At 51.9% G+C, this 17,027-nt stretch overlaps 1 protein-coding gene across 2 annotated transcripts in view; it reads right to left on the bottom strand.

Moving 5' to 3' along the window:
• Window positions 1-379: 379 nt before the first annotated feature.
• Window positions 380-17,027, bottom strand: part of MB (myoglobin) — a 37,403-nt gene continuing 20,755 nt past the window's right edge. The window contains exons 2-4 of one of the 2 annotated variants that reach the window (XM_037846737.1): window positions 10,533-10,635; window positions 3,580-3,802; window positions 380-657 (exon numbers count right to left, since the gene is read on the bottom strand). In XM_037846737.1, coding sequence (XP_037702665.1) covers window positions 511-657; window positions 3,580-3,802; window positions 10,533-10,627 — 465 coding nt within the window. In that variant the 5' untranslated portion in view covers window positions 10,628-10,635 and the 3' untranslated portion in view covers window positions 380-510. The remainder of the gene's footprint in view (window positions 658-3,579; window positions 3,803-10,532; window positions 10,636-17,027) is intronic. The other variant, XM_037846738.1, reaches the window with a different exon arrangement.

Genomic DNA, 17,027 nt, shown 5'->3' with positions numbered 1-17,027 from the left:
ATGTTGCAGGGTCTTTTATTAAATCCAGGTGAGTCACCCCGTTAACTGAGAAGGCACACATGTCCCAGACACCCAGACGCCTCCCTCCGGCTGCGCGCGGCTGTTCCGCCTGCCCAGACCTCCTCCTGCTGCCTTCAGGGCCCGGGTGTGGGATTTGGGGTTAAAGGGCTGTGGGTCGTGCTTTAGAGGATGGAGGGTCGATTTGGGGGTGGGGGGGGGGGAGTAGGCAGCAGGAGAATTAAGTGTGATCCAGCCTCTGCACAGTGCATGGTTTCACTCGCCCTTCTCACTTCTCGGGGTTCCCCGGGTGAAGACCCCCCCTCAGGGAGCCCCGCCCCAATGCTCAGCTCCCGTGGGCGTCCCCGCCCCCAGCCGCTCCACTCCTCTTCCCGCCTCTCAGTCACAAAGCAGACACTCAAAACCAAACTCTACGTTGCTACATCAGGCTCAGCCCCTGTCCTCCCCTGGGTGCCGGGTCCCAGGGGCGTGGGGGTGGGGGGCGTCAGGGGCCTAGCCCTGGAACCCCAGCTCCTTGTACTTGGCGGCGATGTCGTTCCGGAACAGCTCCAAAGCCTTCCTCATGGCCCCCTGGGCGTCAGCGCCAAAGTCCCCTGGGTGCTTGCTCTGCAGAACCTGGATGATGACTTCCGAGATGAACTGCAGGGAGGGAGACAAAAGGGGTGGGGGCCACTGGGGTGGGGCCAGCCAGGAGTCAGAAAACATCCTGCCTTCTGATCCCAGGGCTGTTTATTGAGCATCTGTGATGCACCAGGAACCTGGATTAACTCCTGTAATCCTGCAACCCTGAGAGATACCACTCTCGCTTTACAGAGGGGGAAACTGAGGCACGGGGGTTAAGCCGTGTGGTCAAGGTCTTACAGTCAGGAAGGGACAGAGCTGGGGTTTGAACCCAGGTGGGCGGGCTCTGGAGCCCATGCTCTGACCCACCGCCTTCCTGTGCTACACCCAGGAGGTGGATCCCCTAGAAACTGGGCAAGAAGAGATCCACCAACTTGGGGGCAGCAGGAAAAATGGGAAATGCTCAGATTCTGTGATTTCATCCAGGATTTTGCAGTCTAGACACTGTTTCCATTTGCACGTGGTTAATTTTTGCATTTAGTGATTTAGAGTGGTTATTGCTTCAAATACCTAATTTGGAGGAATATCATATCTTCGGGGCCAAGCACAGAGTTGGTGCTCAGAAATGGGAAGGAGGGAGAGAGAGGGAGAGGAGAGGGTTGAGGTGATGACTTGTCCCCGGGACTGATAACTCAGATCAGTGTCACCATCGTCATGGTCTCATCTACCGGAAAACAGAGATGGTAAAATCCACAGCATGGGGCTGCCTTAAGGGTTGAAAGATCTCATGGATGTAAAAATGCTACTGTACAGATATCTGTTCATGTCACTGCTTTCCGATCTTCCGGGTATATACCGAGAAGTGCAATCGCTGGATCGAACGGTAACTCTATATCTAGTTTTCTAAGGAACTGCCAGACTGACTTCCAGAGTGGCTGAACCATTATACGGTCCCACCAACAATGAATAAGAGTTCCAATTTCTCCACATCCCCTCCAGCATTTGTAGTTTCCTGTTTGTTTAATGGCAGCCATTCTAATCAGTGTTAGATGGTATCTCATTGTGGTCTTAATTTGCATCTCCCTAATAGCTAGTGAAGCTGAACATTTTTTCATGTGTTTCTTGGCAATTTGTATTTCCTCTTCAGAGAACTGTCTTTTCATATCTTTTGCCCATTTTATAATTGGGCTGTCTGTACTATTGTCATTGAGTTGTAGGATTTCTTTATATATGCAAGATATCAGTCTTTTGTCAGATACATGGTTTCCAAAAATTTTTTCCCATTGAGTTGGCTGCCTCTTTACCTTTTTGAGAAATTCCTTTGAGGTGCAGAAACTTCTAAGCTTGAGGAGTTCCCATTTATCTAATTTTCCTTTTGTTGCTTGTGCTTTGGGTGTAAAGTCTAGGAAGTGGCCGCCTAATACAAGGTCTTGAAGATGTTTTCCTACATTATCTTCTAGGAGTTTTATGGTACTTTCTTTTATATTGAGATCTTTGGTCCATTTTGAGGCTGAGAGGGTTGGGGGGGCTGGATTGTTTGTGTGCAGGGGCAGGGCGAATGCAGGAGGTGAGGCTGAAGAGGAGTGGTGGTGACAGTTGTTGGTGGGACTGGGGTGCCACTGGGGAGTAAGCACTTGGGTCCTGGACTACCATAAATCTGGCTGTTCATCCTGGCTTACTAGCTGTGTGACCCTGGGCCAGCTACTTAGCCTCTCTGAGCCCCCAGTTTCCAAATCTGTAAAATGGAGATAAGAGTGGTAACTGCCTGGGGCAGATGCTGCTAATTGCCTACTCAGTACCCTTTCTGCCTTCTGCCTTGGTAGCAGAACACTAGCTTTATTTGGGACGGTAGCAGGTTACATTCCCCAGCTTCCCTGTAGGTGGGTGAGGCCTTTTAACTAAGCTCTGGCCAATGAGATGTAAATGAAACTTGTTGGATGAATTTTCTGAGGAAACTTCTTAAAAGAGTTCTTTCCTCTCTTCCTTCTGCTTCACGTTTGAACAGTGGACTAGATGACTGGAGCTCTAGCAGCCATCTTGAGCCATGAGGCAACCTTGAGACTGGACACCACATGCTAAAGATGGCAGCATAGAAAGACAGAAAGAATCTGTACCAGCCACCATACCAGCTTGGATTCCCTACCTCTGAACGTCTTTTATGTAATAGGAAAAGAAAACACTGGATGCAATTCCGAACCTCATGAGTTTGTTGTGAAAATTTCCTGGAGGTGACCCAGGTAAATACTTACCATAGCTATCTTAACTGGCGGCTGTCACCGTTATCTTCATCCTCATTCCTGCGCCAGACTTCCTGCTGCTTCCACCCATCTCCATAGCCCTTTATCCCCTGGCTCCCTCATTGCTTCCTCCCACCACATCTCCTTCTCCCTCCGGTTATAGAGACAAGACCTTAAGCTCAGGCTCCCCCAGGCCCACCCAACTTTCTAGCCCACCTCAGGAGATTCCAAACAATTGCTTGTGTCTGGGACACCTGAGCCTCTGTCTCTTCATCTGTGAGATGCTGGAACCAAACCAATCTGCCCCCCACAACCCCACACCCTAGGTTTGAGCCACAGCCCCTGAACTCCTGTCACATGAGTCCTATATGTCACAGACTCCACAATACACAGGGTTAGGAGCTGGGGTTCTGGAGAAATAGAGACCTGAGTTTGAATCCTGGCTCTACCATTTGCTACATCTGTGACCATGGACAAGCTTCTTAACCTCTCTGTGCCTCTGTTTCCTCTTCTGTAGAATGGGTATGATAATGGAGAGACTGCAGGCTGTGTACCCAATATCCATTCTCCCCTTCTTCCTTGGTAACAAGGTACTAATTCTACTTGGTGAGAAATGTGTTCACTCTCAATGACCCCAGGAAAGTGGGGCACAGAGAGGACATCTCATACTCAACATCACACAGCAACTTAGCAGCTGAGCTGGGACTTGAACCCGAATCCCATCTCCTCCTTTCTCCCACCTGCTCCCTTCCCTGCCTCCTACCTCCAGGTACTTGATGGGGATCTTGTGCTTGGTGGCGTGGGACTGGGCCAGGGGCTTAATCTCTGCCTCGTGATGCCCCTTCTTCTTGAGGACGCCCCCCAGGGCGGTGAGCACCACGGTGCCGTGCTTCTTCAGATCCTCGGAGGCCTTCATCTCATCCTCTGACTTCAGGTGCTTGAACTTGTCAAACTTCTCCAGGGTCTCGGGATGACCCTTAAAGAGCCTGTGGGCACAAGAAGCCTGGAGTCAGACGAGGGAGCATGCAGTGGAGTCTGGGTGCAGCCGGGCATCAAGTTCAAGTCCTGGCTTCCCCATTCCCCAGCTGTGTGACCTTGGGCAACTCGCTTCACCTCTCTGTGCCTCAGGTTCCTCATCTAAGAAATGGGAATTACAATAATCCCTACCACAGAGAAGCATTGTGAGGGTTAAATGAGAGCCTGTGCTAGGTGCCAGCAGGGTGGCTGGCACACAATAAGCATTATAGGAAGGCTTGCTATTATTATTCATTGCTGTTAATAAAGGACAGGAAGGAACAGGAAGTCTCAGTATTGCACCCCAGCCTCACCGTAGTTCTCTAAGCTGTTAGGAGTGTAGATGACAGAGTGGCATTGTGGTGGGACAGGGAAGGGGCGGGAGCACTGGAACCAAAGAACTTTGGCTTTATTGAGCACCTGCTGTGTGCTAGGCCTCGTGCTAACCTGTGCACCTGCTCTTCCCTTTAGGGTCGCTGGTATTATCCCCATTTAACAGATGAGGAAACAGGCTCAGAGATGTGAAGTCACTTGCTCAGTATTACAAGGCTGCTATGCAGAGGAACCAGACCCTGAAATCTGGTCTGAGTGCCTCAGAAAGTAGTCCAGGCTGAGGATCATCTCTGCAGCTGCTTGAATGCTTCCACCTATGGGAGGCTCTCTACTACCTCTGGGGGCCCATTCATTCCAGAGCAGCTCCCAGGCACAGAAAGCTCCGCTTATTTTGAACCCAAGATCTACTCCCTGTGCCTCCCAAGCCCCTCTTTGTACAGATGGTGAAAGGACCTTGTGGGGGCATCCTGATCTACAGAGACCCAGCCCCCACCCTGCCAGGCGCCCATGAGCGGGCGGCAGACAGACTCTGCCCGTGATCCCAAGGCAGCCCTTCCAGCCTGAGACCTCAGCCTTTCCTTCCGTGAAGAGATGGGGATGCTGTCCCCATTTCACTCATGGCACACTGAAGACCACAGAGGTAGGGGACTCATCCAGGGTCACACGGCAGGTCGGGGGTAGAGCCCAGATCGGAACCAAGATTGGATGGCTCCCCAGCTCGTGCTGTCTCCCTTGCGCCGCACCCTTGTTTGGCAGGGGTGACCATGTCTGCCTGGGGCTTTCTCTCTTCCTGTCTAATGGCTCCAGTTCCTCAGAACAGTCTTCTTCTGCAGCTTCCAGGCTCCATAGCACCCTGACAACCTGACCGTGGACGCACTCCACTTTGGCCGGGAGGCACAAATAGCTCCTGCATTCCCGTGTCACCACCCCAGGGTCCCGTGGGGAGGACGCCCCAAGACCAGGACCCTGAGCTTCTCTTCCTACAGCCTGAGACTGAGTTCATGTTTATAAAGAGTCATCTCCCTCAACTGTCTCCCCAGCTCCTCTTCATGGGAACGGCCATATCTTCTCGTCCTATGGGCAGCTGATGATTTATGGCCATGTATAGAACACGGCATCTCCCCCTTCCTGTTTTCAGTTCCCTTTTCCAGGCTCAGTTAGCCTGGGTGGAACCTTGGATGGGGGGACAGGTTGGGGGAGTAGAGATGGTTTCTGAATTTTGGAGGTGACAGCACAGGACTGGGAGCCAGAAGCCAACACTTAACAGAGAACTTACGAAGGATCCAAGGATCCGGCATTCTAAGTGCTTTGTATGTACTGGCCCACTGAGTCATCACACCAGCCCTGGGAGGCAGGTGCTGTTATTACCCCCTTCTGCAGACACAGGCCCTGACAGGTGAGGCCTCTTGCCCAAGCTCACACAGCCAGAGGTTGGAGGTGACAGCTCCTGTATTGCAGTTTTCTGAACGACAGAGCCCTGTGATTCCTTCTCTGGCAGGTGCCCCCTCCTCCCTCCTTCCCCAGGAGGGAAAGTGGGCTTCTTTCCTTCAGTTGGCTCAGGAGGAGAAGAGATGAAAGGGCTTCCGCAGTCCTGACCCAGCGCTTCCACCCGAGGCTGCTGCGTGCTGTCAGGACACGTGCGATACTGCGAGTGGGTGGGTCACCTGCTACTGTCCACAGGGACCACTCCTTATTATGAATACCAGGAGCCCGGGGGTGGAAGGGACTTCAAGATAAGCAAATCCAAACCTCTCTTCCACTCTCACAATTATCTTACTACACAGAGAAACACACCCTCAACAGCATATGCAGGCACTTACTATTTTGTTGATAATCCAGTCTCCCGTCTGGAAGCTTGCTAAGTCCAACTCCCCATATATACACACAGACACACACAAATGCACACTCTGCTAAATGCAGGTAGCAATAATACCAACAAACACTTATGTGGCACCTGCTTTGTTTCAAAGCACTTTACATATCCATTTAAAAAGCTTTATGAGGCAGGTGCCATTTTACAGATGAGGAAATGGAGGTACAGAAAAATGAAGCAACTTGCTGGGGTTTCAACCCAAATAGCCCAGTGGCATGTCTACACTCTTGACGACTACCCAATGATACTTCCATGCACAACTGAGCATACGCTCATATGTGCACACATAGACATGTATGCACACTAGAACTCACCTTCACGCACACACATGCACACCCCCATGCAGACACGCACAAGCTAGCATGTGCCATGTAGCATGGGCAGGGACATCCCTTTCCCCAGGAGCATACCTCTCACACTTTCCCTGAGCACCTGCGTCTGTCCACAACCATGCCCAATGTCACCACCTCATTCTGGGGCTCCATCCAAAGCCTTGTGCGTCACTGACAGCTCGTCTCTGGCACCTTTCTCCCAATGGTCTCCAAGCTCCTGACTATTATTATCTGGCGACAATGATCCCTGCACTCCTGCCTGACAGATGCAAGGCTTGGCACCCACAGGTAGGACACTGGGAGGAGACTGTCTGGGACAAAGAGGCCAAGGACCTGGGATCTGAGGCAGCTGGGGTGCTTAGGACATTTTGAGAGCCCCCAAGATGTCAGGGAAAAGAACATAGTTCTGAGAATTATGGCCTCTGGCTTCTAGCCCCAGCTCTCCCTCCAATGTACTGTGTGTCATTGAGGAAGTTACTCACCCTACCTGGGTCTTAGCTGCCCCCTCTGTAAACCAAAAGGATTGGTCTAGATGATTTCTCAGCCTCCAAATTCTAAAACCTGACTCCCCCCTTACCCTCTATGCTTAGGCACCAGACAGCCAGAGTGGGAGCCCAACTTTATTTTTAAACAATCCAGGGGAGTAGAGCTAAGTAATTCTCCATCAAATCATTCTGGCACAACACAGCTGCCCAACCCTTCCTTTCAAGCCCTGCAGCTGGGATTCCCCAGGGAACCCACAGAATTCAATCCTCTGTTCCCCCTCCACCCCCCACCCCCCTCCACAGATTTGCCTGACAGCAGCCACCAGGAAAATGAGTAGATGGAAACCCCTCACCCTTGCGGAAATGAGCAGGGGGCATTTTCTCAAGCGTTTCAGAAACCTTCACTTTCCTGGCATATTTCACCTTCATTCTCATTGTCCACCTGCCCCATTTATCAGGCTGGCCTCCATGCAGGTCAGAGGGAAAGGAGACAATTGCCCTGCTGTCCTCTAAACGGAGGCCCCATCAGCCACCCACATGGAGGACTGAGTACCCTTTCAGATCCTTCTCTTTTCTAGAACAAAAGAACCAGAGGGAGGATGGGGACTCATCTCTAGTGTGGCAAGATTGTGGAACAGTGTAGCATAGTGATCAAGGGAAGTACACTGCGTCCAAGCTGCCTGGATTCAAATTCCCACTCCCCTCTTACTTGCTGTGTGACTTTGGGCAAGTCACTCAATCTCTCTGTAAAATGTGGGTGATAATATCTATTTCCCAGAGTTGTTGTGAGACTGAAATGAGTTAACTGTGTGAAGCATTTAGCACAGTGCCCGGCAATCAGCACATCCTGCACAGTGTTTGCTATCATCACCGTCACCATCATCTCCATCATTGTCATCATCTCCATCTCCCTTATCATCATCATGATCATTATCATCATCTCATCTCCACAGTTGTCATCATCACCATCACCATATTCATCATCATTTTCACTATCATGATCACTACCACAACCATGATCATCTCCATTGTCATCACCACCATGATCATCTCCATCGTCATCACCACCACCATCATCATCTCCATCGTCATCACCACCACCATCATCTCCATCGTCAACACCACCACCATGATCATCTCCATCGTCATCACCACCACCATCATCATCTCCATCGTCAACACCACCACCATCAGCATCTCCATCGTCATCACCACCACCATCAGCATCTCCATCGTCATCACCACCACCATCATCATCTCCATCGTCATCACCACCACCATCATCATCTCCATCATCATCATCACCACTACCATCATCATCTCCATCATCATCACCACCATCATCATCATCTCCATCGTCATCATCACCACTGTCATCCTTGTTAAGGCCAGAAATTTTAGGTTCTGCTTGTAGCTGACATTGGCTGGATGAGACTCTCAGGCTCAGTCTTCCTTTCTGTGGCATGAGAAGTATTGGCCATGAGCAGTGGTCTTAAAACTTTTCACAGCCTCAGGATCCTTTGCTCAAACAAAAGAAGCAAAAATAAATAAAGCAGAAAAAGTTTTGGCAGGAGAAGGCAAGGCAGGGAGACCTGGAAGCCTGCTCAGCAGACCCCCCCCCCCCCCGAACTCCAACCCCTGGAGTGGAATCTCTGACTGACTTTCCAATGCTTATATTCTAGAACTTTATGATCAGGTACTTGCAGTGAAGGCCTCAGCATTTTACCAACAGCCTCGGCTGTACAGAATTTTCCCTCTTTTATAATCAGGGTGGTAAGAGAAATGACCTTACCAAGGTCAGAAAGAAAGCCCGAGTTCAGCATCTGGAACAGCACTAAGAGACCAGCCCCCGTGGCAGCCTTTGTTGTCCTGGAGTTAGCACCCCCGCACCCCACACAGAGAGGCCAGCCTTCCTGTATCCCCAACACCCAGAGGGCAGAACCCATTCTGTGGCCTAAGACGTGACAGAGCCTCGGAGTCTGGTCTCCTCCCTGGCACCTGGCCCCCTGGCAGGCCTCTCCGATCCACCCTGGGAAGGGAGGAAATACTTCCCCAATAACACATCACCCTGAGCCTCCTTCAAGATATACAAGGCATTGCCTCAGGGCCGGAAGCCTCCAGGTCACCTTGGAGAGCTCCCCTGCTCTGCAAACTCGGTCCCCCAGCCCCCTCACACCCAGCCTCTTCTCCAAAGACAAGGGAGGATGATGGACATGAAAAATCCCGGGGAATTCTTGAGAGCGGGAAGGGATCTCAGAGACCATGCTGACAATCTTTCCCTTGATCAGTAAGGAAATAGGACCCAGAGACGGGTAGTGACATGTCCCAGGTCACACAGCAAATTGGCTGAGGAGGTGATGCCAACTTAGGGGCTGCCTTTCAGGGATTGGGGGCCTCGTGTTAGGAGACATCTAATGGAACAGGGCCTGATGCAACCCCAGCAGCCACCTGACAGAGACAAGAGGAGAAAGACTTAAAGGAACAGTCCCAGGACACCTGCAGAGTCGGCAGAGAACTTCCGCAAAAGTCTCTAGCTCTGACTTCTAAGGGCTCAAACTTCGGAAGACGGAGCGTCTCCTCAGGCAGACAGGAGCTGGAAATGGGTGAAGCCCGAGGGAGAGACAGGGCGTCTGGATGGGGAGAGGGAAGCCTGCTCTGGCTCATAAAGCGGGAGAAGCTCATCTGTACGTTAAAGCACCAAGAACCATCCCTTCACCATGGCAACAGCGAAGCCCACTCCCTCCGCAGGACAGAAACGTTGATTCACACCCTGTTAAGCTTTGGACCTGAGCTGGGCCAGAATCTCAGGGGAAAGGCAGGAGAAGAAGACTCTCTATGACCATTTGGGGTGGGAGGCAGTGAGACATGAGATTCTATTTACAAGCCACAAGCTATCTTACAAAACTTGGAACTTTCGTTTTCTTTTCAGAAACCCCTTGCTGAGGAAGCCAACATGAACTTGGAGACCGTACCACTCCAAGCTCTCAAATTCAAGGCATACTCCAAGTCAAAGGTCACTAAGGGGTCTCTATCTTCCATTTTCTATTATAATTAAAGGTCACTAGTGTGGCCTCCATCTGTAATAGCCACTTACAACTTCGAGAACTCACTATATGGCAGGGATGGTGCCAGAGCCCTCACACATACCATCTTATTTAATTCTCACTTCCACTCTATGATGCAGGCAGTAGGATTTCTCCATTGTACAAGAGAGGAGGTTGAGGCTCAGAGAGGTTGAGTAACTTCCCATTGGTCACCCAGCTGCTCAGTGGTGGAGCCGGATCTTGAGCCAGTTCTGTCTGACCTCAAACACCATGTCTAAGCCATGGCACTTCACAGACTTTAATGGGCTTGTGACTTTGGGGACATCCTGCTTATTATCATCCTTTAAATAAGGTGGCTGGATAAGACCTTTCAGGGCCCTTGTTAACTCTGACAATTCTAAAATTCCTCTTTGTGGGCTCTAGGCATCCAGAGTTTGATCCTCAAACTCCCCTCAGCTTTCTTTCCTGACTCCAATTCCTGATATTTCAAGGCAAAAGAGAACCAAACAAGGCTTTCAGCACCTCAAATAATGCAGCCAACTGGTCAACCCCAGAGCACACTTTCTACCTTCCAACTGAGTATCCTTGACCTTTGGGGGAAGGGGGATAGGAACAATGAGGTCTCTTCCTTTTACCTGATGAGGACTTCTTGTCCATGGCTGGGGATGTCAGCCTCCACCTTCCCCCAGATGTTCAACACCAGCTGCCATTCCCCATCGCTGAGCCCCATGGCGCAGTCTGAAGAAAACAAAAAAGAGCAAGTGCAGACTGACTTGGTGCCCTGGACCTGACAGCTGGGGTCTGAGGCTGGCCTGGCCCCAAAGGGGTTTTATACCTTCCCCAGATGCATGACATGGATCACTTGATGATTTACTCACTCTTCTCCACCCCTTTCTCTCTCTCTCTCTCTCTCTCTCTCTCATCCAGAGGTCTAATCTTTTCCTTTCTCTAGCCCTCACATGGAAGCTATTTTGGGGCAGAGGCCATCGTGGGGAGGTAGGACAACTCAGGCCATGGAGGGGGGTAGGGTGGGGTGGAGATTGGACACAGTCGGGACTAGCAAAAGCCAACAGAAAGGGCATCACCAAGGCCAAAGCCAGCAGTCTGAAATCCAAGTCTCCCTGCCACCAGCCATCCTGAGAAGCCTTGTCATGTTTCTACTTGGGCAGGAGCACCTTGGCTGGCCACTGGGACAGCCTTGCCCGTTGCAGTCTCCTTGCTCACCTTCTGCTTGGTTTGCCAGATGTCCCTTACCCAGCTGCCAGTGCATGGGAAGGGGCCTAGATGGTTTTCTGCTGCTAGCTGGGTGAACCCAGGCAAGTCCCGTAACCTCTTAGCATCTGAATATCCCCCACTGCACCCAGAGAGCTCCTGGCTTCCTTGGCCCTGCTCAAGTATTTCCCTCTGAAAAGTTTTGTTTGACACACCCCCCAAGGCACAATGAACTACCTGCTCCTGCTCTTTATTTGTGTATGCTTCTGTCGTGTTGCTTGTATTTCTCATTTGCTCGTACTTCATTTCCAGGATGTCTCCTCCATTAGTATAAAAGCAGCCAATGTTCATGGGGACGTTACTCCACACCAGGCCTTGTTTCAAACACTTTACATTTGGTAACACATTTACTGTGGGGGCCCAGCCCTATATAATAGATACTGATGTTATCCCCATTTAATTTAAGGGAGATTAAGGAAACTTGCCACAGGAGCGCAGCTAGTTGATGACAGAGCTGGGATTTGAGCACAGGAAATTAGGTCCCTGTGTCCACGCCCCTGATCCCAGCCACTGAGCACCTCATTTTGATTTTCATGAGGGAAGAGGCTCTGTCTTATTCATCTGTATCCTTGGGGCCTTGCACAGTGCCCAAAACTGAATAAGTGTTCACTGAGTAAAAAATGGGTGACCTTGCAAGGAAGGTATTTGGGGGATGATTGGCCTTATGATTGGCCTTATTTTATATCCTTCCTTCTATCCTTCCTCCCTCCCTCCCTCCCTTCCTTCCATCTATCCACCTTCACATCTATCCACTCATCCATCCATCCAACCATCCATCCATCCATCTATCCATCCAAGAGTTATAGAGTACCCTAGTGTGTGTCATATATGGTGCTACATGCTAAGGCTAACAAAGCCAAATAAAACATGGCCCTGTGCTCAAGAAACTCACAGTTGCCTTGGAGAGATAAGGTGAAGAAAATTACAGTACAGTTTATTTAGTTCTATGATCAAGGTATGCACAGGTTGTCTTTCCATCTGCACAGAGAATTGCAGTTGTGGAAGGTGAGGCTCAGAAAGAATAAGCAAATGTCCTGGCTGTCCTGTGTCTATATCGGGCACCTACATAGCCCTGTCTAAGGACACCTGCCAGTCCCAGCCCCTGCTGAGGGGCAGGCGTAGGCTGGGACCACCAGATCCTTCCCCACACTTGCCACCAGTCGCAGCTGACTGAACCATGGCTGGCAGCTGACCCGAGGGCAGCCAATGGCAAGGCTCTGTCTAAACAAAGCTAATGTCTATTAGCCCTGCCAGGCGGAGACCCTGTCTCCAAAATGTGAACACGGACGTTTGGCAGGAATTGGCCAGGTGGTAGCAAGTGCAGAGTGCAAGTGGGTCAAATTCATGGCCAGCAATGGACAAGAATCCCCAAATTGAGAGCTTCCTAGAGCAACCTTGGGTCTAGAACACCCTCCATTCTGCTCTCTGTGAAGCCCAGTTACTGCTCAAGCTTATACAGGATGTATTTATCGAGTCAGCTGATTCCCAGTGACCAAGGTCGGAGCTGTGCAGGGGGCCGTCTGGCTCTCTTACCCCAACGGTACCTTCCAGAAGTCACTAAGGGGCTACCGCGTTGACCCGGGATGGGTGACCATGTGGCCTCCAGTACCCATCCAGCTTTAACATTTTAAGATGCAGGAGCAACATGATGAGCTGTTGTGGGTTGAGCCATGTTCCCCCAAAAGGTATGTTGACGTCCTGACCCCCAGTACCTCCAACCGTGACCCTTTTTGGAAATAGAGTCGTTGTTGATGGAATGAGTTAAGGTGAATTGAGGCCATATTGGAGTAGGGTAGACCCCAAAGCCAATAGGACTTGTGTCCTTACAAGAAGGGCACAGGAGAGACTGAACCCACAGGGAGGAGGTGGTGTGCAGAAGGAGGCAGAGGCTGGAGGGACACGGCCACGAGCCATGGACGGTGAGGGTGGCCGGCCACCAGGGAAGCTGGAGGAGACGAGGAAGGAGCCTCCCCTTGAGCCTTCAGGGGGAGCGGGCCCTGCTGACACCTTGATTTCAGACCTGTGGCCCCCAGAACTGTGAGAGAAGCCATGTCTGTCGCTTTATCACCCCACTGGTGATCATCTGTCACGGTAGCCCTAGGAAACGAATTCAGTGGTTTCAAATGCCGTGGGGATTTTTCAGGGAGGCTGTCACTCATTCATCCACTCATTCATTCATTCAACAGCCTGTACTGAGCGCCTACTGTGTGCCTGGCCCAAGATCACAGGGAAAGGTGCCTCTAGGGGGTCTGCCCGGGGCTCCAGCCCTCTGCAGCTTTGGTCCCTCCTCCTGGCCGTTTGTGGAAGGTGAGCCCAGGGGAGCAGGAGAGGGCAGGAGGCAGCGGCCAGCAGGCCGGGAAAGGCCTCTGGGCGCCTCCTTGGCAGCACCTCCTGCCTTAAGCCCTCAGCACTGACATTTAACACGTGGTTGCACTTTTCAGAACGCTCTCCTGCCAGTGCCCTTGTGGGGCCTCGGAACAAACTTGAGGGGTTGGCGGCAGGGGTGATTGAGACCTCCCCTCACTGGAGGGGAAGCAGGGATGAGCACCCATCCGAGGCTGGAAGAGGTGGAGCCGGGCCCCAAACCTGACTGGGAGCCCTTCTCTGGGCAACAGCTTCCTGAGCCGCCGTCTACAGCCTCAGCATTTAAACTCTCGTCAATCCATGGCCGACGCGAAAGTGTTGAATGCAAAGCTGTCACCCCTTGGCAGGCACCCCCATTAACTGGGGTGCTCACGGCAACCTGTGGCTTTGAAGTTGATGAATCTAACCTTTAATTTTTACCATTTAAGCTAATGGGAAGGCGCCGACATCTGTGTGTACTTACCCATCTCTACAACAGACCAGCGTTACCTCATGGTTGCCATGGTGACCCAGAGTCGCCAGCTCTGTTTGGGGGCTATAATTATCCCTGTGACAGCCCTCACTGTGGCCGGGCAGGGAAGCCTGAGATGCGTGAAACAGGAACATCAGGCTGCTTTTGTGTGCAAAACTTCCTGCAGCCTCACACTCCATGACACACACACACACACACACACACACACCCCTCTGGCAGGTTGGTTGTACACCCAGGGGGGCAAAACTGGATCCCACCACATCAGACCCACCCCGCCCTCTTCTTTCTCCCTTTGACACCATAGAATCCTTTGTATCTGAAAATCTGAGACTTGTAGAATTGTCCTCAATTCTTCAAATTTTGAAGTCTTGAGATCCCAGACCTAACATTCTAGAGTGCCAAAGTCTTCGGCTTTTGCCATTCTGGAAACTTGGATTCTGGATTGCAGAATCATGGAAAGCTAGAGATAGAGAAATCTTGAATTATAGGGCCATAGTGTCTTGACACTAGAAGAGGCCTTCCATGGTATCTTACCCAATTTCCCACTAAATGCAGGAGGTCTGCCTATAGTTTGTCATCCAGCCACTGCTTGAATACTCTTAGGGGCAGCAAGCTCACTACCTAAGGCTTTAAAAATTCTTCTTTATATTGAACCAAAATACACCTCCTGCGAAGCTCACTCACTCCCGGGTGCTGGCTGTGCTGGCTACTTGGGGACGTAGAGGACAAGCCGGGTCTCAAGAGGGAAGCTACAGGCTAGCCTAAGCCTCTTCCTCTCTGGACTAAACTTCCCTAGGACTTTAACTGAGGACCCTCCCCAGACAAGGCCAGTCAGGAGCCTGGGCTGGTGGAGAGACCAGCTCTGCCATCGCCAGTATCCGGCAACACCTCCCCTCACCCACACATGCAAAGGAACTCTGGCAAGATCTTACAGCACCCAGGCCCGTGGGCCTGATTCCCGTGAGTCTTAGCAAGGGCCACAAGTCTGGTCAAGGTGAGCCCGGAATTTGCTATCCCTTGGGCAGCCAACAACTCCCTCCACCGAGGTGGGCCAAAGATGGGAAAAGAAAGAGAGCACTTCAGTTCTTCAAAGCCAGGGGTTCCCTTGCTCCTCCCTCTAGGAGCCACCCCCTGGGAGACCAGTCCGGGCAGCACCTCCCTCCAGCCGGCAGCGCCCCCCTAATCCACTCCCCCTCCCTGCGCAACTCACGCCATCCTGGCAGAGTCCACCCTCCGGGGCCAGGGCCAGGCCAGGAGTCAGGAGTCCTGGAGTCTGCAGGACCACTCTGAGGCCCTCGCCGGGGCAGTGGGTCCCCCAAGCTTGCCCCCAACCCCCCACTTGGGCCCACTACCCACAGCTGCTCCTCTCCAGGGCCCTTGGCGACCATCGTACTGACCACGTCTCCCCTTCTCCCCAGCTGTCCTCGCAGAGCCTCCAGCCAAGCGGCCAGAGCTGGGGGTGGGGAGAGGTATCTTATAGCAGCTGGGGAGAGGCACAGGGAACTAAAAATACAGTTTATACTGCAAGGCTCCTCCTCTTCCTGGAGGCCCAGAGGGGCTTATTGGAGGAAGGCTGGCAGGGAGTCAGGGGCCACAATGTCACCAGGTGCGACCTGGGGACACCAGCCTACCCTCTTCCCCCACTAGAGGCTTTGGGGTGCTCCTCTGGCCCTGCCTTCCACCTGTCACCCGGAGCACCCTTCCCAGGGCCCCAGCCCCACCTTCACAGGCCTTGTCCTTCCTTCCTTCAAGGCCCATCTCAAAGTAAGGGCTCCACCCCCAGGAATCTCCCCACACCCACCTCCTTCCCACAGACGTGCCCTCTTCACCCTCTGGGCTCCCACACTGGAGCAGCCTTCTCATCCCTCTCTGCCTTGGGGAGCAGACAGTGTGGATGTGGCTTCTCCCCACTTCTACCCCGTGAGCTCCTCAGAGGCAGGAGTGACACAGCAAGGAAAGGCCAAGCACGAGATTTGAACCCAGGTGGCCTGGCTCCAGAGCCTGTACTTGTAACCACTCCACTTCATGGCTAGAAAATTTGGATCCTTCCCCCTGCACCCTCTCGCCTTCCTGACTGCACCTAGCAAAGGACCAGGTTAAATAAGCTCTTCAGATGTTTATTTTATTGAACTGAGTCCGTCTGGGGTCTTGACTTCCTGGAGGTAAAGGCACAATTGGGAATCTTCCCCCAGGGGCTATAGCTCGGGAGGCCCTGCTGCCATCTAGTGGTGGCAAAGAGAAAGGCCTCTGTCTCTGGCCCTGCTCCTGCCACCCACCTTCTTTGTTCATCCATCCATCCTCCCAGCCAGCCGAGTTGGGGTCTTTTCCAATCTCTATATTTAGGGCGCTTTGCTTAGAATACCAGAGATTTCTTGCTAAATTTTTAGAAGTAGAATAAGCCATGGTCCTTGACCTCAAGGGACTCAAAGCCAAGTGAAAGAGGCCACCCAGTGGGACAGGGCGTGCATCGGAGCTCTGAGCTCTGGGAGGATGCTGGAAGGGAGCATCATGGAGAAGTCCTCCCAGCAAGGGTGGTGATCCGGCTGGATCTAAAAGTAGAGGGAGTGTCCCACAGGGTGCCCTAAGCAGAAGTTACAGTGTGTGCAAAAGCCCGAGGGCCTAAAACAGGCAGGGGATGCATGGGGAAGAGACTGGGTATGGCAGTCAGAGTCATTGGAAGGGTCTTATGTGCCAGAACAAGGACTTGGGGACTTAGAATCGACAGTTCAGCTCCACCGACACCCACGCTGAATACTAAGGAGTCCTGGGGTGGTGGTGGGGAGAGACACGTAAACAGATGATGACAGCGAATGTGATAAAGGCAATAAGGGAAGCAGTCCAGTACAGGGCTAAAGGCTCTGGGATCAGACAGACCTAGATTTGAGGTTTGGTCCCATCATGCACTACTTTCATGATCCAGGCAACATGTCAGAACTTTCCAAGGCCTTTGTTTTATTATCTGTGAAATGAGAATTTTGAAAATAATTATATGTCTCAAATGTCATTGTGAGAGTCAACAGTA

This window comes from Choloepus didactylus, chromosome 8, assembly GCF_015220235.1.
Source record: "Choloepus didactylus isolate mChoDid1 chromosome 8, mChoDid1.pri, whole genome shotgun sequence".
NCBI classification, from domain to species: Eukaryota; Metazoa; Chordata; class Mammalia; order Pilosa; family Megalonychidae; genus Choloepus; species Choloepus didactylus.
The sequence above is the reverse complement of the archived record's forward strand: the minus strand, read 5'-3'. Positions and strand labels throughout refer to the sequence as shown.